This window comes from Penaeus vannamei, chromosome 30 (genome assembly GCF_042767895.1).
Source record: "Penaeus vannamei isolate JL-2024 chromosome 30, ASM4276789v1, whole genome shotgun sequence".
NCBI classification, from domain to species: Eukaryota; Metazoa; Arthropoda; class Malacostraca; order Decapoda; family Penaeidae; genus Penaeus; species Penaeus vannamei.
This window is the reverse complement of record NC_091578.1, coordinates 28,281,002-28,296,161: the sequence shown is the minus strand read 5'-3', so window position 1 is coordinate 28,296,161 and position 15,160 is coordinate 28,281,002. Positions and strand designations below refer to the sequence as shown.

At 41.4% G+C, this 15,160-nt stretch overlaps 1 protein-coding gene across 1 annotated transcript; it reads left to right on the top strand.

The window, feature by feature from the left end:
* Nucleotides 1–2,976: 2,976 nt before the first annotated feature.
* LOC138867530 (uncharacterized) lies at nt 2,977–12,934 on the top strand. Its single transcript, XM_070143387.1, has 8 exons — nt 2,977–3,094; nt 3,542–3,754; nt 5,612–5,693; nt 7,078–7,252; nt 7,741–9,025; nt 9,433–9,644; nt 10,812–11,039; nt 12,601–12,934. Exons 1-8 carry the CDS (start codon nt 2,977–2,979, stop codon nt 12,916–12,918), a joined length of 2,631 nt encoding a protein of 876 aa, XP_069999488.1. The 3' UTR covers nt 12,919–12,934.
* The last annotated feature ends 2,226 nt before the right edge of the window (nt 12,935–15,160 follow it).

Sequence of the window (15,160 nt, the reverse complement as noted above, 5' to 3'; positions counted from 1 at the left end):
GAACAGGGGGAGGAGGAGGTGGAAGGAAAGAAGAGGTGGAGGAGAAGAAGAGGAGGAGAGGGGAGGAGGAAAGAGGAGGAGGAAGAGAGGGAATAGAAGGGAGAGGGGAAGAGGGTGAGGAGGAGAGGGAAGAGAAGGGACGAAGGGGAAGCAGTGGGAGGGGGAGGAAAAGGTGGAGGAGGGAGGGGAGGAGGAAGAAGGGAAAGAAGGAGGAGAAGGTGGTGGAGGAGTAGTAGGAAGAGCAGGAGGAGGTGAAGGAGGAAAAGGAAGACGAGAAGGAAGAGGAGGAGGAGGAGAGAGGATGTACAGAAGCAGACGATAGACAGAGAGAAAACGCAAAGATAAAAATTGATTCCTTACATTACGTCATTGCATATAATTAAAATTAAAAGAAAAAAGGAACTTAACGTGGAAAGAATAAAGAAGACGGAAATGAAATAAGGAATAAAAAGAGAGACAAAGCAAAGACAGAAATAAAATATTTTTCTCCGAGTAATGGGTCGATGATATTATGTGCATTCGATGGCAATAAAGGAGATAGACAAAATAAATAAACAGCTTTTTATAGTGGAAACATACATAGAAAATTTAAAGACATATATTCCCTACTGTAATAAGATTTATAGCTAACTTGCAGAAGAAAAAAAATCACTTAATATCACCAGATACTGAGAAAATGGAGATCTTTCCCCATCTCCAAAACCCTTAATATTAAACCAACATCATCAAAAGCCAGAACCCACGCCAAAAATGCAAATTTCAGATATTCATCTTGATTGACTTTTTAATCGCGGTTTCCGATAATTCAATATATCCTCTGAAATTATTTTTTTTTGCGAGAACATGGATGCTTTATATCAGGGCGACTTCAGAGCGAGGTGGGCGTGTGTGTGTTCGTGTGTTCGTGTGTGTGTGTGTCTACAGCTGGAGACCTTTGGACTGACCAATCACTGTGAAGCTCCTTTTAAGAATTCGACCAATCAGAGCCTCGGTAATTGAAAAGTAACCGTTACTAAGATTGTAGAGTGAGTGCTATGGCTGCTTAAAAATACCGAAGAAATGATTTAAAAACCGTTAAAAACCGTTATATTTACGTTAGCATCGGGCGCGTAGTTACCCCGTTCGTTACGAAGAATTTTACAAAATCAAAAAAAATATACAGCACGTGTAATTCCTCTCATTCGTTGACCCAACCCGGAAATTTGGCAACTGAAATACGGTGATAATATTTGAATAAGGGCATTGAGATTTTCACCAATGACGCGACGGAATTCGAACCGACCGACGAACGAGCCAATGGGAGAGCGGGAACCGGAACGCCAGTGTCTGTCCGGTTCCGACTTCTGGGCGTGACGGGGGAGTGTCGTCGGCGAAGGCTCAGAAGTGTCGGGCAGATCTAGACCGAACTTGGCGTCGTCCAGACCGGCTTGGCATGACCGACCCGAGGCTGTCGGTCAAGTCGCTGTTCCAGAGTAGCTTTTAAGACCGAAAATATGGATTAATCGTTACTTCGAGATCATTTCACGCGGTAGATACCCTTCGTCGACGCCCATATAACGAAAATAACTCACTCACGCTTATCACGACACCGTAACAAGACCGCCACGCCTCTTCACGTGCGATAAGCGAGTAGTTATCTTTCCCATCGACGCTATTTCAAGCTGTCATCGAATCCCCGATAGCAACTCATCCCTCGCCAAAATGGAGATGCTTGCCAAGTCACTGGCTCTGATGGTCGTCATACGCCTCGCTCTGCTGGCCCGTGAGTAATGGAGATCATGGTCGTGTTTAGAGCTGTATGAATTTTCTCGATATCATAAAATGCAAAAAAAAAAAAAATAATAATAATAATAATAAAAAAATAGATAAATAAATAAAAGAAAAAATAAATAATAATAAAGTAAAATTAATTAATAAAGGCGATATAATTTATATCTATTCTACTTAGGTAATCTTAGATCGTGTTTGGAACTGTATTAATTTGTTCGATACTATAAAATGCATAAAAGATAAATAAAAGCGATAAATTTGGTATCTATTCTGCGTAGATATTCTTAATCCTCTTGGAAAAAAAATCACATAGCAGATATTATTTATACTTTTCATTCTGCGCACATATTCTTAATAAAAGCGATATATTTGGTATCTATTCTGCGTAAATATACCTAATCCTCGCATAGTAGATACTTATTATTTATACTTTTTTATTCTGCGCACATATTCTTAATATTCATAAGGAAAAACACATATATTTCCTGCTTTATATTTTTCCTCTAGATTCTAAACACAGATATGTAGATTAAAAAAAAAATCATTAATGATGAATTACTTACGATGACATTACGAGTGTAATCAACTTTATTGCCGTCATAAGCTTTGCTATAACGACTGCCTTATTATTATCATTAATATCATACTAATGACAGAAGTAGGACATGTGCATTTCCCAATATCATTAAGACTAACATAATTTCATCTTTAACTGTCACTCGAATCTTTTCCAAGTGCTTTGTTATTTGTATTGAATATCTGAATGTCGCATGCATTAAGTTATATATATGTATATATATATACAAATATATATATATATATATATATTTATATATATATATGTATATATATATATAAATATATATATATACATACATATATATATATATATATATATATATATATATATATATATATATATATATATATATATATATGTGTATATATATATATATATTTATATATATATATATATATATATATATATATATATATATATATATATATATATATATATATATATATATATATATATATATATATATATATATGTATATATATATATATACACATATATATTTATATTTATATAAATATATGTATATATGTATAAATGTACACACACACACACACACACATATATATAATCCAAGAGGAGTGTATGTAAAACCTCGCTATTCCTACTCAAGCATGAGTGGATGAGCCATGTCTATGGAGCTCGTCAGACCCTCCTTGCCCGCTCCTCTTCATGGGTCGATGTGTACAGCTGGTTTATCACAGGTCATTCCGGGTCAGACCTGGAGCGGCAGAGATTCGAGTCCTGGTCAGGAAGGGTTATTATCCATTATCCATCTCTATCAGTAAGCCATTGTATTATTCCAACTTTCATGGATAAACCCTCTCTATCCGTTCTCTCCCTCCCTCTCCCTCATTCCAAATCCCACCCACCCCATTCCAAATCCACGCCCCCGATTACCCCCCCATTCCAAATCCTCTCCCACTCCACCCCAATTCCAAATCCCCCCCATTCCAAATCCCCTTCCATCCCCATTCCATCCCCATTCCAAATCCCCCCTGATTCCATCCCCATTCCAAACCCCCATTCCAATCCCCCCCATTCCAACCACCCCACCCCCATTCCAAATCCCCCCCCCCCCGATTCCACCCCCATTCCAAATCCCACCCCCACCCCGATTCCAAATACCCCACCCCCATTCCAAATATCCCCCGATTCCAAATCCCCCCATTCCAAAATCCCCCCCGATTCCAGTCAGCGTGGAGGCCATCCGGGTCATGCGATTCCAAGAGGACGGCATGAAGACCCTAGATTCCAGGGCCGTCTACCAGGGCGCGGTCAAGCGGTCGAGAGAGGTCAACGACTTCACCTTCTGCGCCAGGTTCAACATCTTCTACCTGCACACGAGGGGCACCTTGTTCTTCCTGCTGGACTCGGAGGAGGAGCGGTACTGGATGCTCCGGGGAGGTGAGGGTTCCTAGGGGGGTCAGGGGAGGGAGGTGAGGGTTACTAGGGGGTCAGGGGAGGTGAGGTGGTTCCTGGGGGAAGACGGTGGGGAGGTGGGCGGGTGACGGGTGGGGAGGCGGCGGGAGGTAAGGGTTCCTAGGGGAGGTGAGGGTTCTAGGGGGAGGTGAGGGTTCCTGGGGGGGGGGAGGTGAGGGTTCCTAGGGGAGGTGAGGGTTACTAGGGGGGGGCGGGGAGGTGGGGGAGGTGGGAGGTTTCAGGGGGGTGAGGGTTCCCTAGGGGAGTGTGAGGGTTACTAGGGGGTCAGGAGATGGGGGAGCGGAGGGTTCCTAGGGGAGGTGAGGGCTCCTGGGGGGACGGGGTGGGGAGGTGGGCGAGGGGGCGGGGCGAGGGGGGAGGGGTTGGTAGTGGTGTCGTTAGGATTGTAATTATCTTTGATTTTGGATGTCAGTGTCGTTATTATTGTTGTTGTTAGTTATCGTTATTGTTGTTGCTGTTGTTATTATTATTATTACTATTATCATTATTAGTATTATTATAATTTATCATCATTATTATCGTTATCACTATCATTGTTATCATTAATATTATTATCATCGTCATTATCATTATTGTTATGATTATTATTATTATTATTATTATTATTATTATTATTATTATTATTATTATTATTATCATCATCATCCTTATTATCATCATTATCATTATCACCATCAATATCATTATTACCTTAACTATTCCTTATGATCAACATCATTATCATTATTACCATCAACATCATCATTACTGTCACTGTTATTAATGTGATCATTATCATCAATTACCATTACCGCTGTCATTATCATTACTATTATCTTTATCATTATCTTTATCTTTATCATAAATATAGTTTAAATGTTTGTTACTGTGTGTTTTTGGGTGTTAGAATATTTTTATTTATGTTTATTTGAAGCATTTTTGTAAACATGACCTTGCATTTTTTTTTGGCGGGAACCTGAAAATTGTTCGCCCATCCGATGTTGTCCGAATAAGGAAATTCTTATTCATGAAACGCAAGGTAAAACTGAACAAAGATCAAAGGAATGAAGCAGTAATTTGTTGTTCCGGACTTTGAATCTTTTTCTTTCTATCTTTCTTTCTTTCTTTTTCTCGTTTTTTTTTCGAATGTTATTATTTTTCTTGTTCTCAGACCCGTAAAGTTTTGGCAATAATCAAAATCATAATATGTGTATATGGATTCTTTACTTCAAAAAAACATTTTTCTTCATATCAACATTAATTCTACAAACATAGGAAAATGTTTTCTAATTTTCCCAACCTTCATTCTTTAGGACAGCAAATTAAAGAAAGAAAGAAAGAAAGCAATAAATAAAATTTAATATTTACACAGTCGTAAACCAAATAGAAAATAAATAATTAAATCTATAAATAAAATTCTACTTTTATTATACAGTGCAACGAAGAGAAAAAAATAAAAAAAATAAAAAGATTTAGCCCTTATACAAAAAAATATATATATATATATATATTAACCTCTATTCTATAATACACCAATTAGAAGTAAAAAAAAAAAAAAAGAACAAAATTCAACCTTTAATCCATACCACACCAAACAAAATAATCCAAAACAGATAAACAAATTAAATATTAGAAATAATAATAATAATAATTCCACTTTCCAAACAGAATAATCCAAAATAGAAAAATAAATTAGATAATTGAAAAAAAAATAATAATAATAATTCTACTTTCCAGAGGTGTGGGTCGACAAAGTCCAATCAGAACAATCCAAAATAGAAAAATAAATTAGATAATTGAAATAATAATAATAATAATAATAATAATAATTCTATTTTCCAGAGGTGTGGGTCGATAAGGTCCGTGTTGCCATCTCGCACACTTGGCACTTTATGCCCCTTGAGGAGCAACTATGGGCCTTCAGGTAAGATCAACTACTTTATTTTTAGCATTGTTGTTGTGGGGAAAATATTTATAATTACAGTGCTGTTTTTTTCGTTTTCTTCTTCTTCGTTTTCTTTTTCTTCTTTCTTTTCTTTCTTTCTTCTTCTTCTTCTTCTTTTTCTTTCTTTCTTCTTCTTCTTCTTCTTTTTTCTTATTATTATTTTTTCTTCTTCTTCTCTTCTTCTTCTTTTCTTCTTTTTCTTCTCTCTCTTCTTCTTCTTCTTCTCCTTCTTCTTCTTCTCCTTCTTCTTCTTCTTCTTTTCCTTTTTTCTTCTTCTTCTTCGTCTTCCTCCTCTTCTTCTTCTCTTCTTCTTCTTCTAATTCTTCTTCTTCTTCTTCTTCCTCTTCATCTTCTTCTCCTTCTTCTTCTTCATCTTCTTCGTCTTCGTCCTCTTCTTCTTCTTCTTCTTCGTCGTCTTCGTCTTCCTCTTCTTCTTCTTCTTCTTCTTCTTCGTCTTTCTTCGTCTTCCTCCTCCTCCTCCTCTTCTTCTTCTTCTTCTTCTTCTTCTTCTTCTTCTTCTTCTTCTTCTTCTTCTTCTTCTTCTTCTTCTTCTTCTTTTGGTGTGTAAGAGTATTACAGATTCCTTTCATGGCCTGTGAGCTAAATGGGTCTTTATCATGTTTTCTTTTTTTTTTTTTTTTTTTTTTTTTTAATTAGAAATTAATTTTGCAATGCGCAAAAGCTTTCTAATATACGCTAGATAATGTAAGAAATCTGGCCAGTCGGATGAAATATTCAAGCACTAATTTGTAGACAAATTATCTTTTCCTCTGTCTCTCTCTCTCTCTCTCTCTCTCTCTCTCTCTCCCTCTCTCTCTCTCTCTCTCTCCTCTCTCCCCTCTCTCTCTCTTTCTCTCGCTCTCTCTCTCTCTCTCTCTCTCTCTCTCTCTCTCTCTCTCTCTCTCTCTCTCTCTCTCTCTCTCTCTCTCTCTCTCTCTCAGTCCTCTCTCTCTCTCTCTCTCTCTCTCCTCTCTCTCTCTCTCTCTCTCTCTCTCTCTCTCTCCTCTCTCTCTCCTCTCTCCAAAACTGTCACTCTGTGTGTGTGTGTGTGTGTGTGTAAAGTATGTGTGTGTGTTTGTATAATGTTAGTAATGATAATGATAATGATAATAATAATGATAATGATAATGATAATGATAATAATAATGATAATAATGATAATAATAATAATAATAATGATGATGATAATAATAATAATGAGGATGATAAAAATAATAATAACAATAATGAGGATAATAATAATAATAATAATAATAATAATGTAGTAAAATGATAAAATAATAATAATAACAATAACAGTAAGAAGAAGAAAAAGAAGAAAAATAACAAGTAAAAAAAAACATAAAAAATCCCTCTCCCACAGGTGGTACCACATGTGCTTCACCCACAACCACGTGACCCACCACATCCGCACCTTCATCGACGGCGTGTTGGTGCAGCACGCCTACTACGACGTCGGGAGGCCTGTCATCGGGGACTACGCTGCGGTGGGCAACGGACAGACAGCTGACGAGAGCTACAGCGGCGACCTGTCACAGGTAGGTGAGGCCAGGGCGATTTAGAAGAGGGGGAGGTGGAAGGAGGGCGGGGAAGGGAGGGAAGGGTTTAGGGGTGGTGGGTGTTTTTTCTTCTTTTTTTGTTTTGTTTGTTTGTTTGTTTTTCTCTTTTTGTTTGTTTTCTCTTCTTGTTTGTTTGTTTGTTTTCTTTGTTTCTTTTCTTTCCTTTCTTTCTCTCTTTTTTCTTTCTTTTCTTTCTTTCGTCTCTCTTTCTTTCTTCTCTCCTTCTTTCTTTTCTTTCTTTCTTTCTTTCTTTTTTGGGGGAGAGGGGTGTAGAGGCTGTCTGGGGATCTTGAGAACGTATTTCAGCTGTAACAGTTATTTAGGTAATTAAATGTTTCATATTCACTTGTTTCTCTAACCAATAAAAATACATTATCAGACACACATTCTCTTATATCATAAACAAAATAATTAGGAAACTTAAACCTCTCGGACAGCATCGACCTAAGCCCTGGTTCCTCCCCCAGATCAACGTGTGGGACACCATCCTGAGCGACGACGAGATCCGCCAGATGGCGCGGTGCCGCAGCGACCCCAAGGGCAACTACATCTCGTGGGAGGCCGGCTGGACCCTGTACAACGTGTCCACCTACGACATGTCCCTGAGCGACTTCTGCAGCAGGGAGGTCGACATCCTGTACTTCTGGTTCCCTCGGGCGCTGGAGCTCACCGCCCAGTACATCTGCGAGGCCCTGGGCACGCACCTGCCCACCGTCACCAACCTGCAGGAGGTGCGGCACCTGTACAACATCCTGGACGAGACGTGGCCGGAGTCCGAGAAGTGCCCCAGGTACTACTGGAGCGACCTGAACGACAAGCAGGAGGAGAACGTGTGGGTGTCGTCCTACGACGGCCGCGTCGACAACGTCTCCTACTGGTCTCCCGACGAGCCCAACGGCTTCCGCTACGAGAACTGCGCCGCCGTCAGGCAGGACGGCCTCATCGACGACGATTGCGCGTGGCCCATGTGCGCGCTCTGCACCTTCACCAAGCCGCAGAGGTTCTCGTTCCTGGGCACGTGCGAGAAGGAGCTCAGGAACGTGTACTTCGTGGCCTACCAGGAGGACTTCGGCGAGCTCACCTTCAAGAGCTACGGCGTCTACCACATCCGCAAGGAGAACGGCACGTGGCTCTACATCGACAACGTGGAGAACGTGACCATCGCCACCATGGAGCCGTTCGAGCCCGACTACCCGATGGGGCGCCGCGTGTGGACGCTGGAGAGCGAGGTGTGCGGCCAGAAGGAGGGCCCGCGGCGCTTCCTGCTCACGCCCTGCGAGACCTTCCAGTTCACCTGCGACGACGGCACCTGCATCCCCCTCAAGTACCGGTGCGACCTCAAGTACGACTGCCGCGACCAGAGCGACGAGCTCGAGTGCGAGCTCATCGCCTTCCCCGAGGACTACCACAAGCACCTGCCGCCGAGGAAGCCCGGCAAGGAGGAGGGCTTCCTGCCCGTGGTCATCAAGGTCATCATCAAGTCCATCGACATCCAGACCGTCATGATGAGCATGCAGCTGTCCTACGAAATCGAGATGAGTTGGTACGACAACAGACTCGAGTTCCGCAACCTCAAGGTCAACGACAGCTTGAACAGCCCTCTGGTGGCGCGGATGATGGAGCTCTGGTCGCCGCTGGTCAAGCTCCTCAACACGGACACCATTGACAAGATCCTGCTGGCGGAGGACGCGACCACGGTGGTCAAGAGGCTGGAGGAGGCGGTCAGGAGAGATGAGGGCGCCGCTGCGGAGGGTAGGAGCCGTCTCTCGCTCTATCTTTCTCTTTCTTTATTTCTCTCTCTCTCTCTTGTCTCTCTTCTCTCTCTTTCTTGTCTCTCTCTCTCTCTCTCTCTCTCTCTCTCTCTCTCTCTTTCTCTCTCTCTGTCTCTCTCTCTCTCTCTCTCTCTCTCTCTCTCTCTCTCTCTCTTCCTTTCTTTTCTTATTCTCATCCTTCTCTTTACACTGAACCCCTAATTCTTTATAATAATATATACCAAATCCAATGATGTAACATTTCCTCACCACCTCCGGTCTTGGGTGTCAATCAAATCTTATTTTTCCCTCTTTACCACATTCATTTCCTTACTCACTTGTATTCCACACACACAAGTAAAAAATCTCAATTCTTTTTCCCAAAAAAAACTCTCCCTGCAATTCCAGTCGACATCTACTCCGGCGGAGGGAACCCCATCTCAGTGTCCAGGAAGTACAGCACGGTCTACACCTGCAACTTCGACCTCACGCTGTACCCCTTCGACGACCAGCACTGCGACATACACATGCAGATCGTCTCGGGTCAGGTGTCGTTCCTAGAAGCCAGTCCGAACTCGTCCGTGGTTTATTTGGGTAGTCGAGTCCTCAGTGAATACGAGGTAAGGTCAATTTTGATTGATTGGTGTACGTTCGTTCTTTGGTTGTTTAATGTGGAGGTTGGTGTGTATTAACTGTTTTATTGTTATTTTGGTGTATTGATATGTACGTAGGTGATATATGTACTATTTATGGTGTTATTTTAAAGCTCAAAATTCTGGTGTTGTACGTATCACTATTTTGTAGTTCTAAGACCATTTTACTAGGAAAAACAACGGTGGATGGTTCACTAAAAAAAAACAAAAACAATAATAGTTAACAAAGGATATGGCTTCCTGTAGGATATTTTGAAAACAGAGAGAAATGAAAACAAAATACGACTTGAAGTAATTGATATGAATTAGATTAAGATATGAATTAATCAAATAAGTAACCAGTGAATAAGAGACCGAGAGAGAGAGAGAGAGACCGAGAGAGAGAGAGAGAGAAATAGAGATAGAGATAGATAATTGAGATATAAAAATACAGACCGAAACAGACAGACAGACGCAGAGAGACAGAGCCATCGGCAGACCAAGAGACAGACAGAAAGACACAGACACAGCGACAAACAGAGACACAGACAGAAACAGATAGAGACAGAGACTGAGACAGATAGACATACAGAGACAGAGGCAGACATAGATAGAGATGGGTACACAGATGTAGATAAATACACAGAAAGAAACAGAGACAGACGGACAGAGAGTTGAAAAGAGAAGGGGGAGGAGAGGAGAGGAAAAAGAGAGAGAGAGAGAGAGACATAGGGACTGACAGAGAGAGAGAGAGAGAGAAAGAGACAGACAGACGAGAGAAGAGAGACAGACAGACAAAGTTGGAGAGAGAGAAGTGGGAGGGAGAGGAGAGAGAGAGAGAGAGAGAGAGATAGAGACTAGCAGAGAGAGAGAGACAGAGAGACTACGACATAGAGACACAGAGAGAGCGCGACACAGAGACAGAGAGACACAGAGAGAGAGAGATAGACAGACACAGACAGAGAGTTGGAGAGAGAAGTGGGAGGAGAGGAGAGAGAGAGAGAGAAAAGAGAGAGAGACAGACAGACGGAGAGAGAGAGAGAGAGAGAGACAGACAGACAGACAGAGAGAAATCCAAACATAAACAAACACATCAACAAAACTCCCCCCCCCCCACCAGACCTTCCCCTACCTTCCCCCCGTCCTCCTCCCCAGATCGGTGACGTGAAGGTCCTCCTCGGCGCTCCAAAGATCCCGAGCGAGATCAGGGTGCGCATCCCCATGGCCAGGCTCTACGGGAACGCCATCCTCACCATCTACATCCCTTCCCTCATCCTCCTCATCATCAGCTACTTGACGCTCTTCTTCAGGAAATCGATCTTCGAAGTCCGCGTGATGTCGGCCTTGACGGCGCTGCTGGTCTTGGCTACGCTCTTCGCCCAGGTTGGGTCGGGTGGGTGTGGGTGGGGGTGGGTGGGTGTGGGTGGGTGGGTGGTTGTGGTTGTGGGTGGGTGGTTGGATAGGTGGGGGTGGGTGGGTTGGTGTGTGGTGGATGGGTGTGTGGGTCGGGTGGGTGTGGGTGGTCGTGGGTGGTTGTGGGTGGTTGTGGGTGGGGGTTGGTGGATGGGTGGGTGGATGGATGTGTGATTGCTTGGATGGCTGTGGGCGGATGGGTGGTAATGGGTGTGTGGGTGGGTGGGTGGTTGTGGGTGGTTGTGTGTGGGAGTGGGTGGGGGTGTATGTGGGTTGGTGTGTGGTGGATGGGTGGTAATGGGTGGGTGGGTGGTTGTGGGTGGGGTGGGTGGGTGTGGGTGGGGGTGTGTGGGGGTGGGTGGTTGTGGGGTGGGGGTGGTTGTGGGTGTGTGGGTGGGTGGTTGTCAGGGGTGTGGGGTGTGGGTGGATGGATGTGGTGATTGCTTGGATGGTTGTGGGTGGGGGGTGATGTGGGGGGGGGGTGGATTGTGGGGGGTGGATGGTAGTGGGTGGGGGTTGGTGGTTGAATGTGGGTTGTAGGTGGGGGTGGTCGTGGGTGTGGATTGGGTGTTTGTTTATGGAAGTGGTTGTGGGTGGGGGTGGGTGGGGGTGTGGATGGATGTGTGTTATGTTTGGGGTGGGTGGATGTGTGTGGGAGGGAGGGGGTGGATGTGGGTGGTTGTAGGTGGGTGGGGGGTTGTGGGTGTGGGTGTGTGGATGTGTGTTTGTTTGGGTGGTTGTGGGGGTGGGGTGGGTGGTCTCTGGGTGGGGGGTGGATGGATGTGTGTTTGTGGATGTTTGTGGGTGTGTGAGTGGGTGGATAGGTGTTTGTTTGGGTGGTTATGGGTGTGTGGGTGGGCGGATGTATGTGGGTTGGTGTGTGGGTGGGTGAACATGTGTTTGTGGATTGGGTTTTCGAAGGGAGGAAGGGTATCCTCCTTTGTTTTATCTTATTATGATTGCATATTGACATTATATAGATATACATAAATACTCACACACACAAATATATATATATATATATATATATATATATATATATATATATATATATATATATATATATATATATATATATATATATATATATATATATATATATATATATATATATATATATATATATATATATATATATATATATATCAACCTAGTATTCGTAAGCGATATAAAAGTCGACATATGTTTTACAATATCTTCAAAAGAAATCGTTAACAGTAAAAAACAAAAGATAATAATGATAATAATAACAATAATAATACTAATGATAACAACAATACTACTACTACTACTACTACTACTACTACTAATAATAATAATAATAATAATAACAATAATAATGATGATAAAAATAATAATAATAACAATAATAATAATAATAAAAATAATAATAATAATAATAATAATAATAATAATAATAATAATAATAATAATAATAACAACAACAACAACAATGAACAGTCAAAAAAAATAGAATTAAAAAAACATGATAAATCTTCCACTCACTCACCTACTCCCCCCCCCCTCCCAGGCCTCCTCCTCCCTCCCGACCACCTCCTACTTCAAGATGGTCGACATCTGGCTCCTCTTCTGCGTGGGCATCACCTTTCTCGTCATCATCTTCCACATCCTCATCGACAACCGCCTCTACCAGGACGAGATGGTCAAGAGCCTCACCGTAAGACCCAAGAGCATCGGCGGGTTTCTCGAAGACAAACCCCAGCCGATTCTGCTTCGTCTGAAATGTCGAATGAGCATGTCGGTGGAACAGCTGGAACTCACGGCCAAGCTCACCCTCTTCGTGTTCTGCGCGGTGTTCATGGTCGTCTACGCGATTCTGATCTTCTAAGAGGGACGGGGGTTGGGCTTGGGGGAAGGTCTGAGGTCAGTAGCAGCTCGAGGAGGTGTGGTCTTGGGGAAGGTCTTAGGTCAGTAGCAGCTCGAGGACGTGTCATGGCGTCTTTTTGATGATTGTTCAGTGGGAATATAAACATTAAAATCATTATTTTCCATCCTGTTTTGAAAATTGAAGAGACCAAAGTGTTCGACCATATTCACAAAATATCCGTAACTTTTGTGACGTCATCAAAATAGACCCCATGTGATTTTTTTTCCTAAAATAGAATCAGGCATCATGATACCTCCTCGTGTTGCTACTGATCTAGCCTTTCCCTCCAACCTAACGTAAACGGGAAAGGCTAGATCAGTAGCATCACGAGGAGGTATCATGGCTTTTGATTTTTTTTATTTTTTATTATTTTTTTAAGCACATAGGGTTTATTTTGATGACGTCACAAAAGCTATGGATGCTTTGTAAATATAGTCGATCATTTTGATCTTTTATTTATTTATTTTTTTTTTTTTAAAGATGGAAAATAATTATTTTAATGGTTATATTTTCACTGAACAATCATCAAAACTGGCGTCATGACACCTCCTCGAGTTGCTACTGACCTAGCCTTCCTCGTTAGGTCTTAGATATCCGACTGATAAGTTGTCTTCGTCGTGGCAATAAACTGTGTGAATTTATGAATTAGGTTTTAGTTTTTATTTTTTTCAGATAATTGTAGTTTTTAAAAAATTCTTTCCCTTGAAGTTCTTAGCTTTTTATTTCTATTTTTTTAGAAATGTTTACACTACAAATCACGTATTATTGATAACTTTTTTATCATCGTGAGGGACATGGTTTTAGGCACAATATTTTTGTACTAGATGATATCACTGTAATAAACAACGGCATACAGCATATACTTTGTGATGCTTTAAACCAAGTGTCCTAATCACAATTCACTTATCTCTATCTATCTATCTATATCTATATCTATATCCCTTTCTTTATCTCTCTCACTTTCTCTATATCTATATCTATATATATATCCCTTTCTTTATCTCTCCCTCTCTCTTTCTCTATCTATCTACCTACCTATCTATGTATCTCCCTCTCTCTCTCTCTCTCTCTCTATCTATCTATCTATCTATCTCTCCCTCTCTCTCTTTCTCTCCCTCTCCACTATCTCTCTTCCCTCCCTCTCTCTCTCTCTATCCCACTTTCTCTCTCTCTCTCTCTCTCTCTCTCTCTCTCTCTCTCTCTCTCTCTCTCTCTCTCTCTGTCTCTCTCTCTCTCTATCTATCTATCTATCTATCTATCTATCTATCTCTCCCTCTCTCTATTTCTCTTACCTATCTCTCTCCCTCCCTCTCTCTCTATCCCACTTTGCTCTCTCTCTCTCTCTTTCTCTCTCTCTCTCTCTCTCTCTCTCTCTCTCTCTCTCTCTCTCTCTCTCTCTCTCCCTCTCTCTCTCTCATTCCCTTTCTTTCTTTATTTCTTTCTTTATCAAGAAAGAATCCCTGTACAAACAGACGAGACAAAACAGCGTAATTCATCTTGATCAGCAGAGAACAAGAGACAAAGCTTTGAAAAAGAAGTGATTTATGATAATGTGTGGAGAGACAGCTAACATTCTGTCATACTTATAATAATTCTTATGCCAATAGCGTCGTCACGTGATGTATAATCAAAGTGTTTATTCACTTCAATTACGACGCAGTACACAAATCTTTATGCACTTTATTAGAAGGTTTCTGGTAAGTACATTTTCATCATCAGACACAGTTAAACACTTTTCATTTATATACTTTATTGTTACGCACACTCACACACACATGGACACACACACACAATCAAATATTCATATAGGTACATACATACATAGACAGAGGAATTAATGAAAGCAGATAGACATGGCCATATAATATGTAGATAGATAATGTATATGTATAAGAACATTTATATATATATATATATATATATATATATATATATATATATATATATAGAGAGAGAGAGAGAGAGAGAGAGAGAGAGAGAGAGAGAGAGAGAGAGAGAGAGAGAGAGAGAGAGAGAGACAGACAGACAGACAGACAGACAGACAGACAGAGAGAGAGAGAGAGAGACAGACAGACAGACAGACAGAGAGAGACAGAGAGAGAGAGAGACAGACAGACAGATGATAGACATAGACAGATAGATTCAGATATATATATATACATATATGTATATATATATATATATGTGTGTGTGTATGCATGTG

What these genes read in the sequence shown, in the direction of transcription:
- LOC138867530 (XM_070143387.1), top strand. Translation starts at nt 2,977, where the DNA reads ATGTCTATGGAGCTCGTCAGACCCTCCTTGCCCGCTCCTCTTCATGGG. An exon ending in CGGCAGAGATTCGAGTCCTG is followed by an intron (nt 3,095 to 3,541) that starts GTCAGGAAGGGT and finishes CCCCGATTCCAG; the next exon opens with TCAGCGTGGAGGCCATCCGG. An exon ending in GTACTGGATGCTCCGGGGAG is followed by an intron (nt 3,755 to 5,611) that starts GTGAGGGTTCCT and finishes TCTATTTTCCAG; the next exon opens with AGGTGTGGGTCGATAAGGTC.